Genomic DNA, 14,947 nt, shown 5'->3' on the forward strand with positions numbered 1-14,947 from the left:
CAAGACATATCAATATATTTCAATATAAAACATAAAATCACATTCATAAATATTGTATCTCGGTACACAACTTGATTTCCACACTACACACATTAGTGTATTGCAACATAAAACCACATTCATAAACATCTTATCTCGTACACAATGATGGTCATTGGGAGTATTCTTGTTCGAGTATGTCAGGCCCATGTTTATTAAACGTTAAAAATTCCAGACTAAAGACCTTAGCAAAGTCTCCAGATTTTTAATTACCGTAATTCTTCTAATATGAGCCGGAACTCAAATAAACGCAAACGAATGCAATAATCGTCGAACCTCAAATAAGCTCTGGTCTCCAATAAGACCCTGGTTTGTAACCCTTTTGTAAGAAATAATCATCTGGCCTTAAATAAGCACATATCTCTAGGACCCTTTTTGAAAGAAATAAGCACCTGGGTGCGTATTGGAGGAAATACGGTACATGCTATTTTTGTATGATCGAGACTTTCAATATTAAAGCCTCGAATCTAGACTGTAGTTGGGATCTTTTAAGGCGACGCTACACAATACGAGTGCGCCGTACGAGAATAGCTGATTATGACAACATTTAAAGTTTGTTTTATTTAACGACACCACTAGAGCACATTGATTTATTAATCATCGGCTGTTGACAAACAAGACAAACATTACGATTTCATCGGTTGCGATGCAATCGGCTATTCTCGTACGATACACTCATATCGTGTGACGTAGCCTTAGGTGTTTATTTTCACTTGTTATTCTGATCGATCCGTGTAATAAATCCATAACTTGTATTTCAGCGAAACACATACCATGTCGTTCTCGGGTATCCAGCGACACCATGCAAGAGACATTCTGTCAACTCGGCGAGCCCGACAAGGATCACAACAAGTTGTCCTGCCTGCGCAACGAGGAAGTCGTCATCACTGACGTCATCCAGGGCATCAAAAGCCAAGCTGCGTGCACGCGCCAGGTCATAGGTCATGACAACGTAATCTTCTGCTGCAAGAAACAGGGGAGTGACATCTTGTTGGACGCCAATTGTCTGAGACGCATGACGCACGAGGAGGAAAGGGAGCGGTATACCTCGGCGCTCCTGTCAATCCTGAGCACGTGCAGTCAGAGGAGATCGTGCGTCCTCAATTACACGACGGCCATGTTGATTCCAAGAGGGGTGGAGTCTGTGGATAAATTCGCAGCTTACGTAGAAGTTGCGTATACGTGTTATAAAGGTATTTTGTTTGCTTGTATATGATTTATTACATAAAATGCACATATTCCAATTAAATACATGAATGAATGAATGAAGGAAGGAAGGTAGCAATGTTTAACCACACATACAAGAAGAAACAAAACAGCCTCCACCCTCAAACATTACCGCCACCACCACCACTAACACCAAACAACAACAAAACAGCAACAACAACAACAACAAAAACCCACCAAAAAACAACAAAAACAAAACAAACGTTGTAGTCAGCCCGTGGGAACAGCCTATGGGGGGTTGTGGTAACATAAAAAAGCACGAACAATGTAGCAACGGACTATCAACATAATGCATTTTGGAGAATTTTAAAACGACAAACATGGATTTCAACATTATCACATATGCTTTATAGAATGTGTTTTTAAAAATCTCCAAGAGACACCGGAGAATGAGTCGTGTAGTTTGCCACTCTCAAGGAAACCTTCCGAAGCTTATGTTTAAAGGCGCAGACCCTAGTTTAAACCCGTAAAAAATGGACACCAAGTTTAGTTAATTTACAAACCTGTAACTCATTTGGATAAAGTTACAATAGAGTGAAAGAAGAGTCTGCAACGTTAACACTGATAATATCCTTAAAAATAGACGGAAACTCGAATCAATAAACTGCTACTTCTCAGACGCACGTGCGTTTTTAAAAATATAAAAAATGCATTTTTGTTTGGTATTAGAAACACCAGGATGACCAGAAATATTTCGGTTCTACGGAAATGGATAATCCAATCTAATTAAAATTAGCTCCACTGGTTAATTACTATTACCTGTGGATCTAACAGCACCTCGTTAGAGCTCATGTCCAGTTGACCTTTCATTTGACCAATCAAAACCTTACTGCAGAATCATGCCAGTGATTTGAAAAGAATTTGAAAACATTCGGGATTATGCCGAGGGTATACGAAATGATTCGGGTAAATTACGAAGTACACCGGAAACTAATTTGAATATAAAATTTTATAAAAAATTCGTTTCAAGACGAAAAAAAACAACCCTTGATGGTTTAGCCATAAAATCTGTTTATACTAGTATACAATCCAGAGTTTATTACTGCACTTTTCCACTGTTTTTTAATGTTGAAATAGACCAACAAGTTCGCCTATTGCATAAATAGTCTCGCCCGATATTTTTAGAATTTGTATGCTCCCGAATAACGCTATAAAAGGCAAAGTGTAATTGGTCCATATTTAAATTGTTATTTATAGATGAAATGTCACCTGGACATGGGAGTCCACACAATGCTGTTAGATCTACTGGTAGACCAGTAGAGCTAATTTTAATTAGATTGTGGATAATCTAAAGCATAAAATAAAAGTAATATTTGATTTCAGTGATAATAAACGGCTCTAATAGTGAACAATATGCTATAATGTTTAAAAACTAGGGTCTGTCCCTTTAATGAAATGATTGAATTATGGAAGACAATATATTGTGATCTATTTTGCTGTTTTCCAGAAACAAAGTATCTTAACATACCTAAAATAAAACGTATCACTTTTCACTATAATAAGATAATACCCAATGCCTTAATAAGTATGTACTATAATATTTTTCTCTATTTAATGTGTGCAGCCTTTTCTCTTGACTCCTATGGTCTAATGTATTTTATGATATAACTAAATCTGCTTTAATTACACATACTAGTAATATGTTTTGCCCCCTCCCCCCTATCCTAAAGATGAAAATAACATTATCTACGATATCATGGCTGTCGCGGAAGGACTTTCCTTTGGCACTGTCACTAACCCTAACTCTATTTATGATAAGTATTTATAATGTTCTTTATATGTGACAATGCCAAAGGAAAGTCCTACCGCTGTGACCAATTGGTTTTCAGAACAGTCTCATAAAACAACGCAAATCAGCTTCTGCGATGCTGTCACCGGAAACGGAAGCAGCGTCTTTTTGAGAAGCCCGGATAAATACTCGGTGACCGCAGACGATTCGTTCAACTGCTCGTGCAGTGTAACCTCCGCCAGCCGTATTATCGTGGTGGCGTTGGACGTCAGACTGGGTACCAGTGAATCTTCGTGTGGTGACGTTCAGATGGTGTTTGCAAATCGCACGGACCAGTCTTACCTGACGTGCGAAGAAGACAATGTGGTGTTTGGATCGACGACCATGATGGAAGGCAACCAGACGGTCTCCATTCACCTGAATCGACTCCACATGTCACGGGTTCCCAGTATGGTGTGGCTTAACATTTCAGGTAAGACAACATAGCCATGGCTTGTGAAAACAATAATAGGAATTTGGCAGAATTCTGTTGCTAGTCATTGATATTGGTCCAGATGGTGATGAAGAAGATTGTGATTAAGATGATTATGATGATGTCAACGACGACGATGATGATGACTATTTGGACTTATGACGAAGATGATGTAGTTATTGGTGATGTGGATGTTGTTGTTATTGATGATGATGATGATGATGATGATGATGATGATGATGATGATTGATGATGATGATGATGATGATGATGATGACGACGACGACTATTTTCATATTAGAAACCTAATTATAGTAACATTTATTGGCCAGATGTATACGGTTAATGACCAGGACCCTGTTCCACGAAGTAATCTTAGCCCTAAGATTACGTTAAGCGCATAGCTACCCTATGCAGTTAAGTTGATCTTAATGCTAAGACCTCTTCGTGGAACGGGGCCCAGGAGTATACATATATTACCCAGAAGTATTTATAATCATTGGCTACAAGTATACATATATTACCCAGAAGTATTTATAATCATTGGCTACAAGTATACATATATTACCCAGAAGTATTTATAATCATTGGCTACAAGTATACATATATTACCCAGAAGTATTTATAATCATTGGCTACAAGTATACATTTATTGGCCGGGAGAATACAATTATAATTGAAATGAAATAAACTGCAATTGGCCAGAAATGTATTTCAGAATTCTTTGACAACTGTTGGCCACATCAAGATACAGCATGTGAATGAGTTACAGGATGGTAGTCGTTGGCCATAAATGGTTGAGAGCAATGTAATAAAGTTTTGTTTTCTCAGTAAGCAATTGAGACCTCCCAGAAAACTAACATAGATGTGAAATAATATATACGTTTTAGACGATATTTAATTATTATGGATGATATGGTAAAATATTCGTTACCACTGTAGTTGACATACTATCATACTTTGTGTCAAAAATAATCAACAGTTACAACGTGTTTCCACTTTTTTCTTTTCATTTTAATTACAGCCATAGACGGGTCGCAAGTAATAATAGTTTGTACAGGTAAGCTATTCTTTCGTCTGTTTTAAAGGTGTATTCCCAAAGTTGTATGCGTCATATTTCACTATTTAATGTATTTATGCGTGGAATACGCTTTGGAATGATCGGCAATCCAAATAAACATATTCGCATTCGTATTCCTATTTTTATATGTATATGTCACACGTAACTTTTAATTAATCGAACCCGCATATATTTGCATAATTAACTAAAGAATATCAAAATTGCAATGTAATCCCACTCGGCGTAAACAGTGATTTACTTGTAAATCCTTGGCAAATAGAGGAAATGCAACTCACATTAAAACTGTGACGTCACGTATTAACCTGTCAATTACCATTATTGGATTTTGCAATAATATTCTTTGAAAATAGTAGTAAATAAAATTATTTGAATGTGATTTTTGTAGGTATTAATTCACTGTATAATCTTTACATTTCAAAAGTAAATTTAATAAATCTTTTTGTCATGAAATAAATTTGAGACTGCCCCTTTAAGTAATACACGGAGAAGGAAGATGGTAGGTTTTAACGATCCCGAAAAATCAGCATTTATAAGTACCAGAATTTCCAAACTATGCTTTTCAAACTATGCTATTAAATGTGTCATTTAAGTTTTTAAATATATTAATGTATATGATGGCTAATTTTGTATGTATTATGAAGAAGATCTAGTAATTTGGAAAAAGTGTGTCCAGTCCATTTGTTTCTAAATAAAATCCGTCTATCCATTCATCAGTCTGTCAGTGCATCCATCCATCCATTCGTCCATCAATTCATCCATTCATCCATCCATTCATCCATCCATCCATTAATTCAAAAGTCCTTCCACCCATTTAGCAGTTCCTCCCTCCCTTCTCCATCCATCCATCCATCCATCCATTTATTCAACAGTCCATCGATCGATCGATCCATCCATTCCTCCCTCCCTTCTCCATCCATCCATCCATCCATCCATCGATCCATCCATCCATCTATCCACCCCTGCCTCCCGCCCACCTCCATCTATTTAACAGTCCATCCACCCATCCCTCCCTTCACTGATTGATTGATTGATTGATTGATTGATTGATTGATTGATTGATTGATTGATCCATCCATCCATCCATTCATTCATTCTTACTTTATTTTTGTAGAACCAGCACATCCGCAACCTTCAGAGATTCCGCCAGTTCCACGAATTGAAGCTAACAGAGAAACTGAGTATGGTGAGTGTAAGTTTCAGGATATACTTATTAGTAATAATATGATCTGCAATCTGTTAACATTATATTGTAGGCCTATTTTGTTTTACTTTTGTGTTTTTACAAGCACATTGATATGAAACACACTAAAAAATTACAGAGAATCAGATTTTCAGAGTAACTAGTAATTGGCATCCATTGGTCCAAATATCCATGCATTTATACTAAACACCCATACCCATTCATCCATCCATCCATCCATCCATCCATCCATCCATCTGTCCATTCATCCATTCATCCATCCAACCATTCTTTCATCCATCCATCCATCCATCCATCCATCCATCCATCTATGTATCCATCCATCCATCCAGCTGAAATAATATTGAATGTGAAGCAAAACACTGTCATGTATACATGTGGTGAGGTGGTGGGGATAAGAAACGGAGAAGAAGAGATATTTTTTTCTATTTTGTTTAGCGATATCGCGAGAACACATTGAAATATTAATCATCGGTTATTGGGTGTGAAACATTTGGTAAGTTTGACTCGTATTCTTTTGAGGAAAGCCGCTACTTTTCCCATTTTGTAACAAGTAGCGACCACCACGGCCGCCAGGTGTCGCGCTCAACCCATAATAGAAGTTTGGGGAAATCGTGAACTGGACGATGTGGCTAATTGTACCATGAACTGTCCCTCCAACCGTCACTTTGTTCTATGTAAATATGAAAAGTAAGATGATTAAATTATGCGTATTTCCATGTCAGATGTGCAGAGACCGTCTGGTGGTATTTTAATTTCCCAATTGAAGTTGAAAGTAACAGAAAAATAAAGTAACAGAGTCGGGTTGACTTTTTTAAAATTCGAAAAGAAGATAATTTTGCCACCAAAATGTACCGCTATTCGATCATCGTGTATGCATGTACAAAGTCAAAATGACAGGAAATGACAATTGAAATGGAATCTGCTTAATTAGAAGATGCTAAAACATGCATTGTTGTTAGATAAAGTCCTATTAAAAACATCACTGATGGTTGCTATAACAAAACATTTTTTGTGGACTTTCCCAGAGACAGAACAGTACATACCAGTTGTGGTGCATTAGATGGAACTGAATACAAACTAATTAGATTATGGGTCCACCTAGAAGATTCGATCCTTCAATGAAAGCGCCTCAGTCGAGCGCTCTACAGACTGAGATAGATCCCGCCCCGAGAATAGAAAACTATGTGTATTACTTGTCAATCATATTCTCCTAATTACTGGTTTCTAACGGGTTTTTTTTTCTTTCAAAACCACTATATTAGTCAGCAACGTTTTAAGTACATTAAGATGTAAGGATAAGTGTGTTTTCTTTTAAAACGTTTTCCTCCACTCGAATGACTGCTTGTGACGGTATTAAACAGATGACCTAATGTGCCCAGACGACAATGCAAAGACTGCGTTCATCGACAGCGAGCGACGCTAACGTTCGCGAACAATTTGAATGGTTCTTGTATCGTTATTCGGTTGAACGTGAAGGGCATTTACACCAATCTGCCGCTACCGAACCTGTTTTTTTTTTTTTTTTTTTTTTTCTCCGCCTGCCTGAACTCCGGCCATAATTACAGCTACCATCAGCGATAAGAACGGACGAAAACATCCAATCCCAAGCTGCTATAACCGTTCTGGATTGATTTTTACCGACTTATGAAAGAAGCTGTTTTGTTGGTTCTTAATATGAAGACTTTCGAAAAGGACTTTTCCGGATTTGACGAAACTTGAAAAAGATCCTCACTCGATAGGTGTCTTTGATGGCTTTATTGTGTGAAGTGACTCGCGTTGAGGGAGACCCTGCAATTAAGAGAGCTCTCTACAGGCGTCCATTTCCTAGCTGTGATACCATCTGAGGCAGTGGCTTCAGATTAATCGTTTATAGTAAGGGACGCGTTCTTGTAAAGACAGATCAATAATGTGTGCAGTTGGCAACTGATGCTACTTGAGCATGTCTGTCCGTCTGTGCGTTAGTCCGTTCGGCTATATGTCTATCCATCTCACTGTGGAGGGGGTTATTATGTCAGTCACCCCAATAACACCTATCCACCACCTTTTATATGTATCTGTTGCCGCATAACACGACTCATAGACAGTGTGGGTGCCCCCGCAATGTGGTCCCCCCAATGTGGTTCCCCCAAAATAAAATCCTGGCTACGCCGATGATTCATCCCTCAAGTAATTTTTCCTTCCTCGATCCATCCATTCATCTATCCATCCGCCCGCCCGTTCCTCTGTTCATGTCTAAACTTACATTGCCATATATATGACACATCCTTTGCAATTACATTACAAAATCAAAGTTTTTTTATGTTTAACAACACCAGTAGGGCACATTGATTAATTAATCATCAGCTATTGGGCGTCAAACGTTTTTTAATTTTGACATGCAGTCTTCATTTTTCATTAGCAGCAAGGGATCATTGTACATGCATATATGCACTTTCCCCAAAACAGGACAGCACATACCACAGCCTTTGATATGTCCCATTGGTTGGCCGAGGAGTTCAAAATAAATTACTGTACATTGTCATACACGAGTAGCCGATTTTGCAACAGCTGATTTCCTTTCAATTTATAGACCAAATGTCGCTGTGAATTTACTATGGTCTCACTACAACAGTTCACTTCCGGGTGAGAGTTCATTGATGACGGTCCACTATTGTTCCTAATTTTAACATATGTTGTAGTTCACATACTAGTATTCACTTCTAGTAATTGGGATTAATTAAAACAATTTGTATTTTTAATGGTAAGCCTTCTGGCTGGATTGTGCCCATGTTACTTTGTAATATTGTGTATTGCCTTTTTGGGACATGGGTGTATAACAAAAGACGCGGTCGGTGTGACTCGGTTCCTGAATAGGTGGTTCGGACCGATACTACAGCCAGATGCTGTCATATAGCAAAAACCTAACACAGAAATGTTCTCAATTATGGAGTAAAAATGAATGCTTATGTGATGATTGTTCGCAATGGTGTATGTTGTTAGTGCCAACGAGAACCCGTTCTATTTGCTATCTTCATTTGAAATTGGGCAATTTAATATGGATTTCAATGATAGATGACATCTGTGTAGTGAGACCTATAATGTTAAATACTTATTAACTTATAATAACTGGGGCATCGTTAAAGGCGCAGACCCTAGTTTCAACCCGTAAAAATAGACACTAAATTTGGTTAAGTTACAAACCTGTAACACATTTGGATAACGTTACAGGAGAGTGAAACAAGAGTCTGTCACGTTGAAACGATGAAATATCGTTAAAACTCGACTAAAACTCGACTCCATAACTGTTATTTCTCAGACGCACGTGCGTTTTAAAAAATATGAAAAATGCATTTTGTGGTATTAGAAACTCCAGGATGACCAGAAACACTTCGGTTGTACGGAAATGGATAATCTAAACAATAAAATATAAGTAATGTTTGATTTCAGTGATCATAAACGGCTCTAATAGTGAAAAATATGCCTTAGTGTTTAAAAAACTAGGTTCTGTCTCTTTAAATAAGTTTAGTTTTTTCATTTTCTCCGTGCTATAATATTGTGTATATAAATAACCTATTGAACATGTTATTGTTATTGTTAACATGTTATTTGTTTTTTTTTTTACAGGTTTCACTTACTGGTCGTTTGTGTTTGGAGTAGTCGGTGTGATAGGCGCGTGTTGCACGATGGGTATCGCGCTCGCCATTTTTCTCACCTGTAGACGAAGGTACGTGATGTCATACTTTACTGGACGAACAAACAGGTGGGCCTCTTTGTGGAATGTTTAAAACTAAATGTATGGGTGGGAGCCGATAGCTTAATCTCTATTCCACAGCTGGTTATCAAAGCGATATCATGTTAACTATACTCCACCAATACGATATCAAAAGCTGTGATTTGTACTAGATCTAAAGTTTGTTTTGTTTAACGACACCACTAGAATTAGCATTGATTTGGATGTCAAACTGATAATTCTGACACAGTCATTAAAGGGGGGGGGGGGGGGGGACGGGACGTAGCCCAGTGGTAAAAGCGTCCGCTTGATGTGCGGTTGGTCTGGGATCGATTCCCGCCGGAGCATCACGACTGGTATATCAAAAACCGTGGTATGTGCTATCCTGTCTGTGGAACGGTGCATATAAAAGATACCTTGCTACTAATGAAAAAAATGTAGCGGGTTTCCTTTCTAAGACTATATGTCAAAATCACCAAGTGTTTGACATCCAATAGCCGATGGTTAATAAATCAGTGTGCTCTAGTGGTTTTGTTAAACAAAACAAACAAACAGTCATTAAGGAACCCCGTTACTTGTTTTTTTTTTTATCGGCAAAACATCTTCAATAGGAACTTTCCCACAGACATGACAGCACATACCACGGCCTTAAATTTGATACATCAATCGTTTGATGGAAAAAAACCCCAATCTACTAAGGGACTTCAATCAAGCGACCAAAGCACCTCAGGCGAGCGATCTAAATCCAGCCCTTGTACTAATTCATGTCTTTATCGAACTATATAAAAAAAAAATCGCACTATGAATCATACCACTCACGTATAATGTATCGACCTATGTGAAGAATGTCCCCTGTAATTCATACCATATGCGTTTATCGAACTTAATCACCCATATGGTTTCCCACGCTATCTGTATTACCTAGGTCATAAAAACATATCCTGAAAACGGTTTTCTTACACATCCGTTGGTGAGAACACCATACGTTATTTTTGGTTACACGTGGTTGTTAACACACGTACGTGTTTTAACAGTTTCAAGACATACGACTGGCTGCTCCTAGGTGATGACCAGGTCACCAATGCATACAACCAATGAAAAACTACACGATGAAAATCGATTAGACTGTGGCGTATAATTAACCTGACATTCATGTGTCTGTGACGCGTAAGTCAGCTTCAGGTGCAACGGCTGTAAATAGCTTTTAGTCGAAAAAGATGTTAAAATTTGCTTAAAACCTGGTTTTTGAGGATATGTAAGAAATAGAATAATACATTCGTGTCCATTAGATACCATTTATCTCACAACTCGTTGCTTAAAAACGTATCAAACTCGCTTTCGCTTGTTAGATACATTTTAAAACAACTCGTTGTGAGATAGATGGTATCTAACAGCCACTCGTGTATTATTCTCTATATAGCACACTACTGACGTCACGAGTCGCCTTTACATGTACAAGCTTGCGATAGTCAGTGTATTTAACATGTCTTAATGTTATTAGCGCCGATTGTGAAGCGATTACTATCATATTTAACGTTTGTTCAGAATCATAATTTGTGGATAATAAACAAATTATAACATTCGCTGGAATGCCATACGAAATTTATGAATCTTGTTTGAGAACTGTTTTACCCCTTCGCTTTCGCTTCGGGAATAAAATAATTCCCAAACTCGTTTCATAAATTCCGTATAGTACTCCCGCAGCCCGCTCATGCAATAACCTATTTATATATTATGTCTGAGAAAAATTTCACTATAAATCATACCACACACATATAAACTATACACCTGGGGAAAAAAAACACACAAAAAAACCAAACCCCCCAACAAAAAACCCAACAACTTTCCAGTATAAGTCAAAGGTGTTTGGTTAATTTCAGACTACGCACCAGAGATGAGAAGTATGACCTTGAACCCACGTACGCCACGGTTGCGGACTACGTGCACCACAGCACGCCGATGAGGATGTCTCGAAACAGTCTGTACTCACAGAAGAAGTCGCGGAACCTCTCGGGCGACACCTACCGGTCAGATTGCGACAGCCACGACGGCTACAGCATTAGCACGCTGGAGAAACGCCCCCCAATTCCGCCCTCCCCTCCGCCCAAGACGTACGACGCGTACAAGCGCGTCAAGGGAGGCGACTCTAACAAGCTAACGGTGGACGTGGCCATTACACCGACCAAGGTGGAATTTATAGACTCGCCCACGTCCGATGAGAGACTTATTAGCGAGAATGAGGATGCCGAAGAAGAGCAAGTGACCGAAAATATCATGGTTACAAAATTATGAAGAAAAAAAATCCCCATAAAATAAAACCTACTGTTTGATTTTAATGTATTGAGACTATTAATCCTAGTTTTCTGGAAATGTTGTGGTTGCTGATTCTGGAAAATTTCTGAATTCAGTCTAGTTCTTGTTCCAGACAGATTCTTAGTTGAAGTCTTGATCACACACTGGATACACAGACGATCCAATGTCGCTTGCTATTTGTAAAGTGTATCCAGTATCTCAGACTCATATCTGAAGATAATATGGTTACAAAATCATGAGAAAAAAGAAACGAACTAAGGTCTTCTGTTTGATTTTAGAGAATTAAGACTACTAATCCTAGTTTTCTGGAAATTTAGTGTTACTGATTCAGGAAAATTTCTGAATCCAGTCTAGTTCTTGTTCCAGACAGATTCTTTAAGGCGATTCCACACAATACGATTGTCTCGTACGTGAATAGCCGATTATATAGCAATTGATGAAATTGATGTCTTGTCACAATCGGCTATTCTAGAGGCTATTCTCGTACGATGCACTCGTATCGTGTGGCGTCGCCTTTAGTTAGTCTTAATCACACACTGGAGACCGACGATCCCATGTTGCATGTTTGTTGTACAGAGTGTTCGCAGTATATCAGACTCGTGAATCGAAATCGACCAAGACTCAGTTTGAATCCGTTCTATTTCTGTGGAGTGTTCAGGAGGTGAACACTTTCGAGCAGTTTTGACTGTTTTCCATCTGTATCCCATCACATTCATTTTACGTTCAGCGCAAAAACCAAAGAGCTATTTCACAAAAGATTGTAAGCCTATTTTGTCACGTAAACGTAAATCTATGGCTAAACGACAATTCTTATTAGTATTACCAATACAACAAATATACATGTAGTTTGAAGTAGACGTATTTCATTTTCTTTTGTCCTTAAACTGCTGCATCTTCCGTAAAAACAAATTGCGAGATAAATGCCAAATACGTATAAACGTATAACAGATATAACTGTTAATCACACACGTAAACGTACTATGTTTTGTGAAATTCGGTCTTGGCTTGCGAGCGACCGCGAGCGCTTGGTTTCCAATTCGATCCCATTGTGAGAACCTGATGTTAAATTAATAATGTCTATAAGATACCAGTCTACCAATTTCTCTTCTTGAACGCGGCTGGATGACAAAATAACGAGACTTTAGTATATGAATGTTAATTTGTGATTTGTTTTCCCACCTTTATACCTGTCTCAGTAATTATTACAATTCATTAATATGTATATTTATCCGGACTGTATGGAAGGAAGATTGGTCTCAACATTGACAAGTTCACCAAGGATCTGGAAGTTACCAGTATTTTGTTTTTCGTTGATGAGCATTTGACTTTCCATCTATGATTATGACTTGGACAAGGGTGGATCCAGGAGGCGGGGACAAGGAGGACCTTTGGGGTTTTTTAAAGCAATTTTTCTTTTACAATTTTCTTTTCACGAATGCTAAATGTTATTGGCGTGCCATTTTCTGAAGTTGGTCATGACTTGAATGTGATTAAAACAGGATGGCTTCAGACTTTATGAGTTATGAAAACTGTTTCCTCAAGCGACTAGTTCTTTGGATTATTTTGTATTAAGAATTTTATGTAGTATTTATCCAAATCCAAGCTCCAAAAAATGTGCTACCTGCCAACACTAGATTCCTGCTTACACCTGGACGGTACTACTTACGGCTACTCCCCCAAAACTGCTTAAGAAGGAAACTGACGCCCATGCTATAACTAAGGCAATTTTACTATTACCTTTCTAAGTTTATTACATTATGTATTTGTAAAATAAAATATTAAGTAATACCGGTATTCTTGATTAGAATGATGGACATAAAATAGGTTACTGAAGAATCACGTCCCCTTGAGAAAGTGGACGTATTTCCTGCCAAAACATCAGACACTAACTTTAGGGGCTGTCTCAAAACTGCATAATGATGTTTTCCCGCCAAAATTATTTATTAGCTTTTGCTTTGAAATGTGAACATTTTATGGCCTGTTTTAGACTTACACGCGTGTATCTAAATACATTTACAATGCTTATACACCTGCGTTTAAGAAAAACAGGTTTCGTAAATTCTGCCCTATACCTTCAACTACATACACATTAACAAAATTACAACCAAATAATTTTAATTTACTAGTATAATTTTTTTTTATTATTGGAAAATATTTAATGGACAACAATCGGAATTGGACGCGTTCAGATGATGAGGCAAACACTCCGTAACGCTATGCCAGTTGAGATTGTCGACAGGTTTACTGTCTTGGTGCAACTCACAAGTCCCTGACGGGTCTATCCATGAAACTTGTCATGAGTTTATGGATTCGCCTATGTTATAAGAATTGTTACGATAAGGCAGGAATTGGGTTGTACTGAACGCAACTCTGTATACACAGTGTATAAATACACTAGTATTTCGATATTCCCGAGTTATTTATGCAAAGAATATGCATGGAATGGATTAATTTGTATTTATATATTAAAAAGAAATTAAAAATAGCGAACTATTACACTTATATTTATGATGTAGCACCTTTAATTTTCTAGGATCGATCCCTGTCGGTAGACCCACTGGACTATTTGTCGTTCCAGACAGTGCACCACGACTTGTATATCAAAGGCCGTAGTATATGATATCTAGTCTGTGCGATGGTGTATATAAAAGTCCCCTTGCTACTAATGGAAAAATATAGTGGGTTTCTTCCCTAAGACTACATGTCAAAATTACCAAATGTTTGACATCCAAATCAATGTGCTCTAGTTGTGTAGTTAAACAAAAGAAACTAACTTTTTCCTTTAAGTGTTTTTGTAACAGAAATATTAAGTTATTTCCATAACATATACAATCAAAAAGATATAGTGACACGTCTCAGACCATGGCCAAATGGTTCCAAGAATATTAAGTTTTCGGTTTTCTCGCTTTCCATAGATCAAGGCCGTATTTCACAGAAGGGGATTAAAATAACAATTTTTATTGATCTCACTAGTCAAATCATTTCACTGCCGGTTGGACACGCCTTTTGTTATTTATATATTACATTATATTCTATGCAAATTGCGTATACCAACGACATGCTTACATGTTCATTAAAATTTGGCCATATGAATAAATAGTGCTTTACAGTTTGTATGTGTGCGGTTCTGTACATTCTACTTTATGTATGTTTCTTTATGTTGATTGTTTTAT

The 14,947-nt window shown here is 37.6% G+C and overlaps 1 protein-coding gene across 1 annotated transcript in view; it reads left to right on the top strand.

Moving 5' to 3' along the window:
* Positions 1-14,424, top strand: part of LOC121369778 — a 43,093-nt gene extending 28,669 nt beyond the window's left edge. The window contains exons 2-7 of the mRNA XM_041494837.1: positions 801-1,232; positions 3,096-3,467; positions 4,492-4,527; positions 5,660-5,731; positions 9,356-9,455; positions 11,342-14,424. Coding sequence (XP_041350771.1) covers positions 801-1,232; positions 3,096-3,467; positions 4,492-4,527; positions 5,660-5,731; positions 9,356-9,455; positions 11,342-11,753 — 1,424 coding nt within the window. The 3' untranslated portion in view covers positions 11,754-14,424. The remainder of the gene's footprint in view (positions 1-800; positions 1,233-3,095; positions 3,468-4,491; positions 4,528-5,659; positions 5,732-9,355; positions 9,456-11,341) is intronic.
* The last annotated feature ends 523 nt before the right edge of the window (positions 14,425-14,947 follow it).

The sequence above is a fragment of the Gigantopelta aegis genome, chromosome 4 (genome assembly GCF_016097555.1).
Source record: "Gigantopelta aegis isolate Gae_Host chromosome 4, Gae_host_genome, whole genome shotgun sequence".
Taxonomy (NCBI): domain Eukaryota; kingdom Metazoa; phylum Mollusca; class Gastropoda; order Neomphalida; family Peltospiridae; genus Gigantopelta; species Gigantopelta aegis.